This window comes from Fulmarus glacialis, unplaced genomic scaffold (genome assembly GCF_000690835.1).
Source record: "Fulmarus glacialis isolate BGI_N327 unplaced genomic scaffold, ASM69083v1 scaffold46215, whole genome shotgun sequence".
In the NCBI taxonomy this organism is placed as follows: Eukaryota; Metazoa; Chordata; class Aves; order Procellariiformes; family Procellariidae; genus Fulmarus; species Fulmarus glacialis.
In genome coordinates, this window is record NW_009211941.1 from 7472 (window position 1) to 23813 (window position 16342).

General features: G+C 41.8%; 1 protein-coding gene across 2 annotated transcripts; it reads right to left on the reverse strand.

Moving 5' to 3' along the window:
• Positions 1 to 572: 572 nt before the first annotated feature.
• On the reverse strand, positions 573 to 11175 carry LOC104071450 (chromosome unknown open reading frame, human C9orf89). Of its 2 annotated transcripts, XM_009577716.1 has the most exons (6): positions 11035 to 11175; positions 8957 to 9110; positions 7720 to 7728; positions 4593 to 4643; positions 2638 to 2709; positions 573 to 935 (listed from the first exon to the last, which is right to left on the reverse strand). In XM_009577716.1, the coding sequence occupies exons 1-6, from the start codon at positions 11143 to 11145 to the stop codon at positions 823 to 825; spliced, it is 510 nt and encodes a 169-aa protein (XP_009576011.1). In that variant the 5' UTR covers positions 11146 to 11175; the 3' UTR covers positions 573 to 822. The 2 variants fall into 2 exon arrangements, with proteins under 2 accessions (XP_009576011.1, XP_009576012.1); XM_009577717.1 differs by lacking the exons at positions 4593 to 4643; positions 7720 to 7728 and having other exon boundaries at positions 698 to 935.
• Positions 11176 to 16342: the final 5167 nt, after the last annotated feature.

Sequence of the window (16342 nt, forward strand, 5' to 3'; positions counted from 1 at the left end):
AAAGCCCCATGTCATGGCACTTAAGTCCCTGCAAAATATCTCGGATTACTTCAGTTTCTTAGATATACAGACTGTAAAACACTTCACTGTAAAAGCTACATAAATCTGAAAAATTTTCTTGGTAGTTTCAAGTGCTTCACATCAGACATTCCAGTCCCTGGGACCCTCCGCAGGCTGGGAACCAGTCTGCACCAGCTCCAGCGCACTCAAACCACGGGCCAACAACTGAATGTGAACATGAACAAGGCAGGCTGGGATGAGGCACAAACAGGAGAACTAGAAAAGACGGCAAGTACTAGGCATACACAAAGGTAACTGGCACTGATAAACTTCGTAGGTGCCAGTGCCCACCTGAGCTCAGGCAGTAAGTATAAAGGATCTAGACAAAACAGACAATCCTGAGATGGAGATCCATTTCTTAGTAAGGCTTTGAGTGCATGCGTTTTTTTAAGTGCTTTCCTTAAATTATCACAAAAGACAGGCTAGCATTCTTTAAACAGTTGTGATCCTTCATTCCAGTATAAAACACATATGCAAACATGGCTTAAGACCCATGATCACTTAGGATATAATTTGTATTAAAAATATTTTTTATCCAAACGATAAATATTTTAAAATAAGCATTTACAAAAATAAATGGTCCATTCCCATAAGGAAGGACATATATAGCTGAAAATTCTGAATACATCTTGAGGCAACACAATTATTGATTAAGCTAGTTAATAAAATCTTTGGTATGAGAGTATAGTACATTAATATTCATGCACCGTTGTCTTCCCTTGGGAGGTGTACTCTACAGACAAGCGAAGAGGCAGCTTTTCCTTAATTTCTTGATATGTCTTCCAAATACAACATACAAATATTTCTAACGTGTCTTCCTATGATAATAGGAGAAAAGCCCAAGATTCTCCTGGCTCTTCCTACGACTTTCGTATCTAAAACAGAATGAAGATGGAGGAAAAAAAGAAAGTGAACACAGTTAAGTTTCATTCTAGCTAGTAAGCAGCATCTACAAAAAATGAAAATCAATTAAAAAAATTACTCTAGAGGAAAGCCCATTTCCTTCAATATTGAACACATCAACTGCCAAGACAGGATAACGATGAACCTGTTAGGATTCACCACTGCAAGTTCAGACACACACAGAGGACATTATTGAGTTAGGTAAGGGGGCAGCTTTACACCCGAGCACGGCACCAGACACTGCAAGCCTGGAACACCACATCCAGGTCTGGTGGCCCTGTTACACATGGGGCACTGAGATACTGCATAGGTACAGGAAAGAGCCTCAAAAACTGGAAAAAAGAGCCTTGGAACTAAAGACTTGGAGAGATGAGTTGGTAATTTTAGCAAAAATAAAGATGGAGAGTTGACTTGAGGCACAAGGACCTCCACAGGGAGAAAATATGAAATGTCAGCTGACACAGAAACAAGGGGCTAAGGCGCTCTGCAATCTGGTAGAGAAAGCCTTAACAAAAATGATAGGCTGGAGCTGAAACCAGTTCAAACCGAGAATAAGACACACACTTCTAACGCTATGGACAATTAACTGGGATCAACAAAGTGATGGATTCTGGTTTATTTGTATCAGTCCCTGAATACTTTTCTGAAAATGCTTCTATTAAATGCTGGTGACTGAACCTGATGAAGGGAGGTGATGGCAGCTAAGGAAACACAGGTTAGCCTTGAAAGTCTAATGGCTCCCTTTTAGCCTTAAACCTTGACTCCATGGACAGTCCAACTGAGGGACTCTGATCTGGGAATGAAGGGTAACACAGCCCAGACTCCCACATCACCTGAAATGTCTGTGAACTGATGCTACTGTGGCCTACAGCTCTGGGAAAAAAAAGTAAAGAACAATGTCCAGCTGTAACTGCTGTGACTGGGATGCGAGGAGCAGAAGGTACTAAACCAAAATGGAGTTTGGATTCTGCTCCCCATCTACCGCGTGAAGACTGGCACTTCCCATGGCACCATGCGAAGACTCGAGAGAAAGTGACACCTCTGAACCAGCTACTCTCTCCCCCTGGATCTCTCCCACTAGCACTCACTGCTTCGCTGAAGTTGATCCACGTGGACGCATCGACGCACTTTCTGCTAAGAGCTGCTGCTCTCACAGCGACGTTGGGTGAGTGGAAGGTAGGACGGCACGAGGAGCAGGAGCTCTGCTCTGCTGGCTGCTGTGATGCAGGCGACTTTCAGCCGACGGGGAGAGCTAACACCCAGCGCCAGCAAGAGGGGCAACGGTTGTAGCTGCTCGGGTGCAGCAAATCGAGCCAGCGTCCTCTGGCCCTGCGTGCTGGTCATGCTTCAACCAGCTCCCAAGGGATGTGGAAGCCCAAAGGTTTGGGTCTGTCTCATGACTGCTGGGAATCATGACCCATTGCTATAGCAACAGGAGCTCACATGACTACTGTCTTTAAAAAGAACCCCTATTTGTGGCATCCTCTGTGGGCAAACTATCCATTATTTATATCTCGGCATGTCTGAAGCACAATTCGTATCCTAACCTCATTAATGAAAGATGATACCTTGACCTGCTCTATTAAGTAAGCCATGTTAGATCAAGAGGCACGCTGCCCTCCTGTCCCGTGCTAAAGTAAGGCAACCAAGAGAAAAAACACTGGAGTAGATTACCTGAGTTACAGCAATACCAAAATAACGCAAATCCTGCGGCAACGCTAAAACAAGCAAGGAAAAACACTGGACCTAAAAAAAACAAAAAAGGAAACACATTAAGACAGAACAGAGCAGTGGAAGTTTAGCTCAGTTCATAAATCATCAATTGCTATTAATATGCATAATTAAGTGTATTCAAATGAAGCTAACACATTCTCAGTTACGTGTGTTTGTAGCTAATGTACTATGAAGCACATTTACTATATGTAATTAATTTTTACTACAGCTGCTTTGACACCATTCACTGTTCACCTCTGTTAATCTAGCTATATCCTATGAAATTTAGGTGAAAGCTTCCTTAGATGTTTTCTCACTCTAAAACTTTGTGCAAAAACCCCTTTAAACACTACAACAAAATACAAACCAGACTACTGGGACCTCACCACACAGTGTAGCATTTTACTCTGTAAATAGCCCCCCCCGGGCCAATGCCCTGCCTGGGGGTAAGAGTACATCATATGAGGCTGCAGTCCCTTAGAAGCAGATTTTTAGGGCTTTGTTTTTTCCCCACAGATGTTCCACAAATTCCACTTTCATGACAAGAGCAAATATTCTTGTTCCTGTCTACAATTCTGCTGGAAGCTGAAATGCAGAGCCACACGCACACCTAAAACAGATCTCCCACCGGAAACATTTCCTTCATGTGCCTGCCTGGAATTACATGCAGTTTAACGCTGATGTTCAGTATTGATGTTCAATAAAACCTTTCTAATTCGTACTTATCCACAGACAAAACCTCATAAAGATTTATATCTGCTTCTTTATTATCTAATATTCTATTTGTATTTACTACTTCACTATGAATATAGCTACAATTAAACTGCACCTGTCAATTTAAGGACAAATGTACTGCAGACTAACAAATTAGTGGAGCTGATCACGTGGAGAAGGACATTGGAGAAACAGCAAAGGAGCAAGGACTTGGTTGCTCCGTCGGATGTAATCTCCCAACGAGGCTGGCTAGCAGCCGGACAATCTCCACTCTGAGGCCAGCTCTTTCATCAGTATGCGTTAAGAATAGAAATTATTTCTTACTTCCAAGCACTTTCTCTGTTCTTCCTGTACTGCTATGCTGCACTCAGCAATAGCGATGTGAAAAATCTGAATAGCAATTTGGTTCAATACGCAAAGTAACAACAACACAGGCAAAAATACGCATTGAGTTAAACTGTGTTTCTGTCCCTCATTTCAGTCTTCTCTCAGGGGAAAATTCGCAAAGAGGCATAGTTTATAGAAGGTGATTTCATTCTCTCATAATTGTATCCAAATTTCTAAACAAAATATCAGTTAAACTTAAATGATAAAATAGCTCATTATAAATTTTGAGAATTCTTCAGCTTTCTTTCAGATCTTCAACTCCTTTTCAAAATATCTTTCAGTGAATAAAATATTTGCCTCTGGAATCTGGGCATTGAACAGAGGAAAGGGAAAAAATTAACATGTTTTCCTAAGGAAAATATATTTAAGTTCACCCTTGCTCATCTTCCTTTCTGTCTTTGTTTTCAAATGATTTGTACTTAAATTGAAAGCTTAAAAAAAAAAAGAAAAAATTTGAAAGTTATATAAAAAAATTATTGATGGCCTTATGCAAAATGACAGCAGCAGCAACTGAATAGACCTTACTATTCAAGCATTGAAGAAATCATAGGAAATGAAAAGTTTCCCTAAAACAGTGTAAGTAAAAATACCATTGTAAATATTGATTAAACTCTACAGTCTCTTGAATTTCCTGGCACTGGTTTCCTCAACAGCAGCTCAGTACGATTTCCTCCATTAATTCCACTTAACTTGTGACAGTAAAGACATCATAAAACAAACTATTTGTTACATGAAATGCAAATTACATGATAAAATAAATTGCATCATAATCTGAAAAGCCATTCCATCCGGTGACACTGTATGCATTTATTTACCCCTGTCATTTAGCATATATTTCTCCTTGTCAGTGTCTATCTCTGTGGAATCTAGAAATAAAAGCAACACATGAAAAGTTAGTACTCAGCTCAAGCAAACAAGCGAACATAATCAGCACATGCAAAACTGTGCAAAACAACATATTTCAGAAAAATATCCAATTTTGACATAAAATATTAAGCCCTCCAAAGGTAAATTATCGCTATAGTTAAATCTGGATATATGCTGATCAAAAGATATAGGCACATAATCATTTGAATGCAACTATAAATAGCTGCAGCAACACCTCTGATCTGGTTAAGCACTAACCACATAAGTAACATTACACTTGTTTCCCAAGTGAGGAAAGCAGGAGCTAATCCTTCCATAATGCCAGAAATTTTCATTGTAATAAATACAAACTATTTGTTAATATATGTGCTAATCTGAAAACACCCCTATAACTTAATGCATCACCATTCTTTCTGTTCTTGAGTAAATCTCTGGGCATTAATGTATCTGGCAGATGAAGCACTTGGAACAAACTGCTTGGCGCAGACTGTTTATCTAAATTCTGGTCTCAGTTTCTTTGAAAGTCTGTAGGTACTACGTGCTAACATTTGGTACAAATAACTTTTGCCTCTATCTTTCTGCTAATTCTAGTAGAAAAGGAGGTTGACCTTAAGACAAGGTGTTCGGTAGTTAGCAGCAATAAAGCAGTTTCTGCTTTGGGCAGAAAGACCTGCAGCTCTTTTAGAGGTGCCTTTGCCATATAGATGTGGAGATAACATTGTCTGTAGAACACGTATGCGACACCAAAGAACACCGCCGTCACCATAAATGGCAGAGGAATGACCTTCCTTTAATGCATCATGAATCTGCAAAACAACTTTTTTAGCCAAGAGGGTTAAAAAAAAAAAAAAAAAAAAAAGTGAGTGCTCCAAATTTGGCTATCAATAGGGAAGAATTTGAGACTTTGGTTTCAACTGATTTCCTTCTTCTATGTGACAATCTGGAGCTAGGTGAGGTGCCTTGGAAAACCGCCCTGCACAGCAAGTCAGCAAAGGGGAACTGCTGTCGGCCAATATTAGATGGTGAACATCCGTCTCCCATGCTAAATACATCCCTCTGTGGGCATGGCATTCAAGCAGGACAGAAACACCTGAAGCACTCTGCTGCAAAGCTTGAGAGTCACCGAAGCAGAAAGGATTGCTGCAAGGCCTCCATGGCGCACTCCCTATCAATGGCAATCTTAGATGGCTGCCCGTTTCGAGGGATGTGCTCCCTATGTACTCTAGCTAAGAAATCCCCACACTTCACAGGAGAGCACAGCCAAATCTCTGCGCTTTTGTCAGGCTATCACTGTGTGGGGCAGATCTGATCCTTTATCTTTCTAGTCTATGTCAGCACTGAGAGAAATAAAAACATTTTCTGAGTCACTTGGAAGATCCTGTTTGGCTTCAATAGCTCTGAAGTTGCCCACACCGTGTGCCTTACCCACCCTCTAGTGGGAATTCTGAGACATTACTGAACATTTCACTTGCAATATTATACCTGAGGCAAAGAAACTTTGTTCTATCACAAATTCCAAAGTTGTTTTAAAAATGAAAAAGAGATCTTTGAAAGGATTTCCTCTGTAAAAAACAGTTTTCGTATGTACAGCTGCATGTAATCTATTACAGAACTCTGTCCTGGCCATAGTTCATCACAGTCCTCACCAATAATTTCTCTAGGTGTTTATAATGCTGCTTGTTTCAGGTCAAGCAGCATTTAGAACAAAGTCCCCATGTTAGGGATTCCCTTTTTTCCTCACATTTACAAATTCTGTCAATTTTGTAAATGCTCTATGCTAATTTTGGCAAATTTAACAACTACTGCTGTGAGTAACATTTGATTAACATAAAAATTGTACATGTTAGAGGTCCAAAGGATAATGCCTTTAATATTCAAAATGTTCAAGTTCCCTTAAATGAGAAATAACACCTCATATTGAAAAGGGAGCTTTTCCTGAAGAATCAGAATAAAATTGTTCGCGGTTTTAGCTTAAAATGCTGCACAGATGTTTATCAACCATTCAATCCAGAATACAGACATTTGTTTTAGTTACAGAACTCATAAGAAGCAGTAAACATATTAACACAATTATCTCATTATTTCCTTCTCAGGTCAATATAATCTCACGATGTAGTAGTATTTTAACTCAGTTATTTAAATTATTCTCATCATTCTGAGGATGGTAACATAAGAGACTGTACCAAGACACAGAGAACTTAATGACTTACGATGGTTACTGGAGTCCCTTTGCGTAATGCAACAGCAGCAAAACAGTTTTGGGGCACCACAAAGATCTATTTTTTCTGTGAAGCACTTCTAGCACATGTACTTGTTATGCGCACTCTGAACATGAGAAGCCCTAACCCTGCCTACTCATGTAGCTACCCGAGTAAAAGCTCTCAGAAGTAACCACGTAAATCAGGTGCAAGGACGAGCACGTTTATGCTCTAGCTAAAAGTGAAAACATCACACAGACGCCCCATGCAAGTTTCCTTTCAGCTGGTTTGTCCGGGCGTGACAACAGCACGAGTTCATCTTCGCAATATCTGCACAACTTCCAAGGTGAGTTTTACGGGTACGGATGAACTTGGTCACAGCTATGCTATTTCTAGTACCCAGCTGAACTCAGACCGTCTATATGGGATGTAGTCAGGCCTTGGCTGCTGCGTACACCTGCTAAGACACATTTTCAGAAATGGCTTGTAGAAGGTAAGTGTTATTGAACATTAACAGAGCTTAAACTCTTAAACCATCAATACAATCTTGATATTTTATTCTTAGTGACTACACTAGGACTTCTTAAGTTGCTCTTAATTAATAAAGGCTGTCTGCTGCCTTCTAGTCAGCCTGGCAGAAAAACCTGTTGCTCTTGAGCTCTACCTGAGTAAAAACGATTGATCCAAGACTATTTGATTTAAGAGCCTTTTCCCTCAAAGGGCGTGACTTCTGCAAGGTGAATATCAGATCGAAAGCACTGCCTTAAAGCTGCTCCGAGGCTGAATCAATAGAGATTCACGCTCATCTGAGATTCTGAGGCAGGGATGGTCCCAGACTTTCCCAGTTCAAGAGGGTTCGGGTGTGGGATATGGAGACCTGGGGTAACTTTGCAGCCTCCCTGTGCAGGCAGGAAAATGGTGAAGTCTTCCACTGGTACGTATTTGTGCTGGGTAGATACAAAGCTTTTCCTTCAAAATGAAAGGCAAAACAAAGCTAGACAATGCAGTATCTTCAAAGGTAATTACAATTTTACAAGCCGTTTTCACTCCAGAAATAAAAGAGGTCTAATTGTTTTTTTTAAACCTATGGACTTTTGGTGTAACGGTTTGAATTTCCCTGGAGTTTTGACTCACATGTTTAAAATTTCCACTGGCGCCTCACTGTGGAGTTTGTTACATCTAGAAATCAATTGACCAGTGAAGCGTTAATGCTGTTAGATACTTTATAAGGATTTCTTAAACTGCAGTCCCTTTGCAGCTTCATTAACTTAAACGTGGGAGCTTTCCCTCAAGCTCCTCAAGTTATTTCAGTATGCAGGATGCCTGAACGTATTTCCCATCCATTTGGAACATTGTTCTTTTCTCCAGTTCATTAGGCAGGGAAGAAAAAAAAAAGAAACACCAACACATAGCAAGCATTATCCCAGGTTGGCAAGTCAGGCTTGATACTTTCCTTAAAGAAATGAGCTCCTTTGCAGTAAAGAATCAAATCTGTTTGAGCCTCAGTCCTTCTGAAGTACATACATGTATATTTGGGGGGCAGCTTTACGGACATCAGTCAGGCCTGCCAGCTGCACAAAACAAGTCCTAAGTGATTAATATCACAGTTCATCATTGCAAGGGCCTATGAATGTTTGCTTCATGTTAAACTAGACACAACCAGGAGATTTATGGATTGAGGGAAAGCCAAGCTTCTGGGCCACCAGAGTTTTGAGCTTAACAAATTTGAGGTTTGTAATGTTCTCACGTGCTACAAGTCAGAATGAACACAGAGGAAATAAACAATCCATTAAGAAGCAATGGTTATGAAATTTATACAAGTTATATCGCTGTCTTACATGTTGCACTTAAACTGTTTTAAAGACGTATTTCGTATGTCAAAACAATCAAAGAGTTTTAGACTGCCCACACTAGTCCACGAATAACAAGAACTATGCAGCTAAATCCCTTTACGGCTTTTGGAAAATTCCAGTCAGAAGGAATTAATGTATACCCCAGAAGTTATTTAAATAACCTAAACAGGTTATTTAAATAACCTAAACCTCATCTGAATGAGGTTTTATAATACACTGATGAGGAAATCCACAACTCAATCAACTTACAAATCAACTTACTCAAGATTTTCCTGCTTGGCAGGTCATTATACAGCTGTTCAGCATTGATCTGTAGAGCCCTGTAAAACTCTTGACAGTGTCTGTCTCCTTTCTTTTGAAGGTGCTTTATCAGATCTGAAAGTCTGGTATGGAGTGATGCCCTTGGATTCCTGAACTGTAAGAGAAAAGCACTCATCAGAAGAGAGATTACAACAGCTGGAGATCAATTTTACATCACTTTACAGTATGTGAAGATACGGAGCTTGTTTTGTATTTGCTAAAAGAATGGGCCAAAACAATGAGGGGAACCTAAAAAGGACATGCATTGCACAGCAGTCTTCAAGACACTGAGCTCCACCTGGTCAGCACTGCTGGATGGAGAGCATGTTGCCTCTGCCTTCCCTCATTCTTTTTTCTGTCCTGATAAAGTGACAGCTACTCTGCGTTTGATGTTTCCTCTGCATTCAAACTAACATTGTACTTGCTATTCTACAATTTGATTCTGACAGCTATTGATAGAAAATACCAACAAATCTTATAATAAAGTTTCATGTTTTCAAGTTTTATCTTAGTTCCCTAGTAATGATCACCCTAATATACTGCTTATATTAGTCCCAATATTGGAGTGTTCATCATCCCAAGATTACGTTTCATTGTTACCAGCACAATTAACCGCTGCGTAACCAGTGCAACAGGTACAAATTCTCATTACTCAGGCAACATGGCAAGCAGTTGCAGAAGAAAGTACTTTTTTTCTGTAGTCCCAAATGTGATGAATATTAGGAGACCTTACGAAGAGAATGAAAACGCGTACCTAGCCTTACACACATCAAACTGATTTCAGCTTATTTGGAAAATGTCCAAAGCCGTTCTCAGCAAAGCATTGTATTTCAGATCAGTACAGCAAATAACATTTGTAGTACACTTAGTTAAGATCAATTCCTGCTCTAGGGGGACAGGAATACAACATACCTTATACAACACTCCTTATTCTGACAAAATTCCCATAAGGTCTACCAGATACAGCTGAGATGGTAAGCTTCCTAAACACTCAATACAGTTGACAGCAACTTGCCTGGACCTATGAGAAACCAGTTCATTTCTGTCTGCTAAGTGCAGAAGCCAGAAATTATGCTTCACAGATTTGTTATGCATTTATTTTGAAGCTCTTGAGGGAATGAGATGATCTTTAATTGTGCGTGTCACGCTGTTTATCATAACTGAGTGGCTAGACTGGCTCAGCTGATGATCTAGCACTGATCTACACCACCAAAACACTATTCCTTCCCACGGAGTTTGATTATGACAGAATTAGACCTATTTTTCCTAATGTTAAAATACTGATACGGCAAAACCCCGAGCCTTGTGCAGACAATGAAGTCAGCCGAGGGCAAGTATAAACTGTTGTAAGTAGGATCTGGGAAGCTTTTAACTGACTTTAACTTTCACTCCACACAAGTTTAAAAGATCTTTCTCCCTAAAAACAGCTACCCATTTTTGAAAGCTTCATGCCAGGGAGGGCGGCCTTCCTCCATACATAGCAGCATCACTGGAAGATGTTACTAACTCCACTCACTTCCCACAGCTTATAGGTGGGACTAATGCCCCCCTTCTCTACCAATACTCAGAGTTATTAATCACATTAATCAACAACTAAAACTGATTAAGCTAATATAGACGATTTTGTGGACACAGGTGGATGCAGCACAGATCATCTGACATGACACTCCACCCTGACTCGCGTGAGGAGGCAGGCATGCAGGGCATTTGGTCACACGATGGGTGCAATCCTGCCCACGGAGCAGTTTTAAGATAGCGTGCTTCCGCACGCACGGCGTCAGACGTCGTGGCAGGGACCGTGGCATTAAGCTGCTGCTGAAGAGAGTGCCCCCTCTCATAACCACCTGGCACAGGGAACGTGCCAGCCCTGTGGACTTCTCCTCTGATACGAGACCCCAGATACAATTGGTCAGCATGTAAGAGGCGAGGGAGATTGGCTGCATGTGGCACCGAGAGCCAAGTCGAGAAGAGGGCAGCTGAGCTACTGACCCGCAAAAACAATGCGACGTTCAGAGATACAGCAAAATTTATCAAATTACCTTTTCTGCTTCTGCATTGGTAAGAATTTGGGGGTAGACTCTGTTAAGCTGAAGAATAATTTTATCAACCACTTGCTCATTCAGTCGGCTATTGCTTGTAAGAAAATACATGTCGTGTTGCAGCCGATGACAATACGACTGATCTAGAGATAAAAAAATACAAAGAACAAACCACAGCAGTTAATCAGCAAGCCATTTTAAAATTCTGTACATTTCATTTTCCTAACAGTGGTTAAATAGCTAAAATAAAATTAGCACCACCATGTAGTTTTAGAAAGTTGAACTATCCGTTAGGGAAACACAACATAGCCACGTGCTTTCAAAGACCCATCCACTTAAAATCACACACATCTGAACTCCTGGCTGGTCACTCGTGCTGCCTCTCTCTTTCCAAAGGGAGAAGGTTCTAAATTATTTAGATGTCCAGCACTGATGGATATTTAATCAAATACAGTCCTAAAGCTGTTAAATCACTGAAGATAAATTTTGTATCATTTATGAAGTCAGACTATGGAATTTAAAACTAATGTGTTTTATAAATTTTTTTATGTAAATATGTATTTCATAGAGAGAGATTCTCTCTGATGTAGAACAGTAGAAGGACATAAATTTGGCTTCAAATCATGTACATTACTGACACTGGTACACAGCACAGGGCTGGTCTTTGCCTGCTGCTTAGCACCCGAGGGCTGCAGCACAGCGTGGCATGGGATGGGGCGGGATGCAGAGAAGCTCGCACAGCCAGGCAAAGCAGGGGGCTGACTGAGCTGGAGTGATCTGGCCCTAACATGGCCCAACACTCCAAGAGTTTATTGCTGCCTTTTGTCTAACGAGAGACTTCAGCAACTTGCCCAGCGGAAACTGCCCAGACTGAAACAGAACTGGAACATCAGGAACAGCATCTCTGCCAGAGCCGTGAAGTTTTTAGGGAAGGACTTCTATCTTCGCTTCAGACAGGAGTGGGGAGAAAGGGCAGTCAAAAAGCAGTACATTTTTACCATGAAGTACACTCAAATACCCTTACAAATGAAACACATCTTTTTCTATTAACCAAAACCTCAGCAAATACACAAATCCAGACTTGCTGTTATTTTAGGCACCATTTCCAATTTGACAGCAATGGATTTTGCAGGAGCGTAGCTTTCCCTATAGCTGCTTGTCTATAGACCCTAAATTAAGATACAGGCACAGACTGGTTTCACGGGTTACTGTGCCCTTATCAGATTTAGAAAGAGAATGTCTATGACCGTGTCTGAAATAAGTGTTAAAATGTCAGCACAGCACTTTATAACCAAGCAGCACAGAAAACAAAAACAAAACACTGCCACCCCCACCACACCCCCAGCACATTCCCCATTTAAACCAAATGCATAGGTTTTATGGTATTTTGGCTACCAGAAAATACATAACCCTCAGCCCTTTGTACCCCCCAATTTAGAGAAGATAAACAAAAGAATGAAGGAAAAGAGCCAGAAAACTTTGGCACTATGCACTACACCTATGCACAGCCCTTGCCCTCTCTATACCATGTCCTTTTTTTTGTATCTGTGTAGCACTAACAGCATTTACAGGAAAGGGTTCAGGAAAACCTCCAGTGCAACCATCACGCACTAATAACTTCAGTGCCAGTGTCACTCCTATTCAAACAAGAACACACAGCTATTGATACGGCATAGAGAGCTGCAATTCTACAGGCGTTGTGGAATTCTTCCATGTGTTTCTAATGCCTTGGTTTTCAAAGGCTCACTCTCAAGGCAGCTTTTTAGTGTACTGTCAGAAACATACTGCCCTGACGTACTTGCTGTGCAATTCCCTTTTGTTTCAAGAAGTTCCATGTTATCTGATTAATGGCTGAGATCAAACTTCTCTTCAGATCAACTCGCTGGCATACACAAAAGGCTGAGGCAAGGACCAGGAGACTGTGAAGTTCTGTCTGTTCATGCAAATACTTTTTGGGGAATGAAGTGCCATAGTGCAGCTTCCTCCTCCTTCTGCTTCAGCTACATGATTTGTAGTGACTCTCAGTGTCAGCAACAATTCTGTACCTTCTGCAAACTTACAAAAAACATACATTCAACTAGGGTCTTACATCTAGCAGAGCAATTAAACTTCAAATAGCACTGTGACATTCAAACAATGAACCACAGCAAGCGCTAAACATGGCAAGGATCCGGCACAATGAGTATATAAAGGAAAATAAAAGCAGGCTCAAAGTGTCATCTCCTTCCCTGCTTCTTGCTCTCTTGCTGCTTTCTCATTACCGATCCCCGCACAGGCAGCACGCAGAAGTATATTAGCAGCAATTACACCAGAGAAGTTAACTGTGACCAATTGAAGATCGCATTTAAGTCAAGATCATTTTCTGAGCAGTCAGGAGCACTTCATGTCCTCAGGGCACTTTTCATTTACACACACTCATTAAACCATCACCAGTAGTACCAAGGGCTTTTTGCTGCCATCTGAAACCTGCGCGCTGGTGCACCTTATTACAGGGCATAAGCCCCTGAGGTTTCAGGGGTGGCTGTATTTTCTTCCCATCTAAGCCAAGAGGCAGGAGAAAAGAATGAGATGATGCTCTTGGCCCCTCTGGCTACTGCTAAACTCTGCCTGCCAAGGACAGGTCTTACACCTGGCTCAGGCATCTGCAAGATGCTTCTCCCATCCTATGGGATGCTCCATTTTTAAGAAGCACTCTGCTTCCTCCCCATTCCCACAGAGACGTTTCACCTGCCTGCACCTTCACCTCCTCCAAATTACTTCAGTTCAGTATTTAGGATGGGGTGCAAGGTTTAAAATTTCCTGAAGAGTGGTTATCAAGCTCAACACTAGCTCAGTAAAAGCAGAGCAGAAGTAACTTCCAGTATCTCACCTCTCTCTCCCGAAATCTTTCGTCTCTCCTCTAACTCTGAGAAATCTCTGCCCAAACCACACAAGGAACTGCCTTCAGGCTTCTGGTAGAACAGAGAAGTGAAACTTCCCACCAACACCGCCCACCAGTGCAGAATTGTGCTCCAGCCACTAAATTTAAAGAAAACAAACAAGAAAAGCCCCAACAACTTGGCACCCTGCTTGGGAGCGATAAGGATATCTGGAAAGCACACGTGTGCATTTAAAGGCACCATGCGATGCTCCTGGGCCCAGTTTGCCCCAGGAGCTCCGGCAGCTTTGTTATGGCATGGACTTGCTCCCATGCACTGCCAGTCATGGCCCAGTAACGGGTGTACAAACATGACCGTGCTATGAAGTTTTATAATCACTGCTCACGAGGAGCAGCTTTTTAATACTGAACATGCCCATTATTTACATTTTAAGATAAGAGAAACCTCAAACCAGGTAACTTCACAACTGCAACAAGGCTACCGATGTGCTGTCAGGTCTTGAGAATTTAGGGAGCGGTTGTTTGGGATATTTTGCATATCCACCTTTTATCTCACTGCCTCAAAGAGACGAGAGTTACTGCAAGGAAAATTGAAAATCTTTATGCTAAGAAGACTTTGTTTTTAAGCAGGAGTCACCCCAGCATTAAAAGGACAGTCGTGCTGTTAGTAAGTACTTACTTGCAAAGTTCAGAGCAACAAAATTGGGAGACCGGGTCATTAACTACAGCTTACAGCACAGGCATGGCATTGCCAGGCATTTTAACACCCTCAGACTGCACGAGGATTGCATCTAACTCCGAATTTGTAATTTGATATCACTGCAGTTACACCTTCTCCTCCACTAGACCATTAACCAAACTGGGCTTAATCCTGTCCACAGGCTTTGGACCCAGCCGCAGGTTTGCTCAGGCAAGCAGCTGCAGCGGAGGGGTCTACAGGCTTCGACACGGCTGGAGGGCTGGCAGTGGACTGAGCTCAGCCTCACTGAAGAGAGGGCAGCAAATACAGCTGAGATTGGATACCGTGGCTCTGAAGCTGACCTAAAGGTTGCTTAAAAAAAGGTCGGTATTTTCCTTACTCAGAGGAAATGTAAACTTGTTAACGAGACAGATAGGAAACTCAGGAACTGTCTTTGACAGCTGAGAAGAAAACGTGACTAATAATTTCATGTTACTGACTTATAATTACTATAAGCCCATGACACATCATACACAACCGCTTTTTTCTCTTACCCAAAATACAAAAGGGCCTCTGGCATACAGCACACGCACATCACGCTAACATATGCAGCCTGCACCCGACCACACACACGGAAGGAAAGGAAGTACATGTATAATTAAGAGATATCGGAGAAAAGCAAGAGATTACTGGTTATTTGTAGCCAGCAGCTCCTCAAACAGAGAATAAAATACATAAAATCAGTGATGATAAAAGTGCAAGCAGCAAATGACAGTAACAAAGCAAAACACTCATCATTTTTCACCTGCAGGTAAAAATCACCCCCATTGCAACCCTTCATAAAATGACACATCTCTATTCTTCCTTCCAAATGGGCAATTAGGTTTCTGGCAATAGCTGCAGAATGACCCAGCCATTATACTAAGTGCTGGCATTTTAGGGCTGCTGAAATATATTCTGCTTTTGGAAGTAACAAGGCTCATAAAAAAACTGATCGTACGCGACCGTAACGTGCCAGACTGTCTTCTACAGCACCTGCAGGAAAAACGCCAAGGGCGACAAAGCCACCCTTCCCAAACCTCTTCCTAATTTTAGAGCAGACTGCATTCGCAGAGTTTTCAGAGACAATTCCTAACCTAGGCACCGGCATGCCAGACCCTGGCAGCAGCCAGGAGGTCAGACAAGCGCTGTGGCGTTGGCCCTCTTGCTCCATACGCCTGTGGTGAGGCATCTGGTCCCTGAAAGGTGTCACTAGCCACTGGCACAACGCACTGATAACATAACTTTCAGGTTATAGTGGCTGTCAAAAACCCCTTTGTAATTTTGATTCTGCTTAATTATTCTTACCATAAAAGACCCCATGTTGTTTTCTGTACAAGGAATATCAAATGGAATTTTGTCTCTGCGCTCCCCTGCATACGCTCCTCTACGATCTACTTTCGCTGCCCGTTTGGATAAAACCCCATGGCCCTAGGGACGTGCCACCTTAGGCTGGGGTCTGCATTGCCACCTCATGTTTATCACAGGAAATTAATAAATCCAGCTGCATTTCAAATTCGTAGGCTGCCATCGGCCCCTCCTCGCTACACTGCGACACATAACCACTCTCATCCATGCTTGGGCCCGGGGAGCATAAATGCTGCCAAGCAGACCTTTCCAATTAGTAACTCCACCAATATTCACATGAGGACTCTTGATACTGTCTCTGACACCACTGTATCTTTATGTCCTGGTTTCGGCTGGGATAGAGT

Coding starts and splice junctions, on each gene's coding strand:
- LOC104071450 (XM_009577716.1), bottom strand. CDS start 11,145: ATGTATTTTCTTACAAGCAATAGCCGACTGAATGAGCAAGTGGTTGAT. Junction 9,111..11,034: donor CCAATGCAGAAGCAGAAAAG/GTAATTTGATAA, acceptor TTTCTCTTACAG/TTCAGGAATCCAAGGGCATC. Junction 2,710..4,592: donor ATATATGCTAAATGACAGGG/GTAAATAAATGC, acceptor TGTTTTTTTTAG/GTCCAGTGTTTTTCCTTGCT.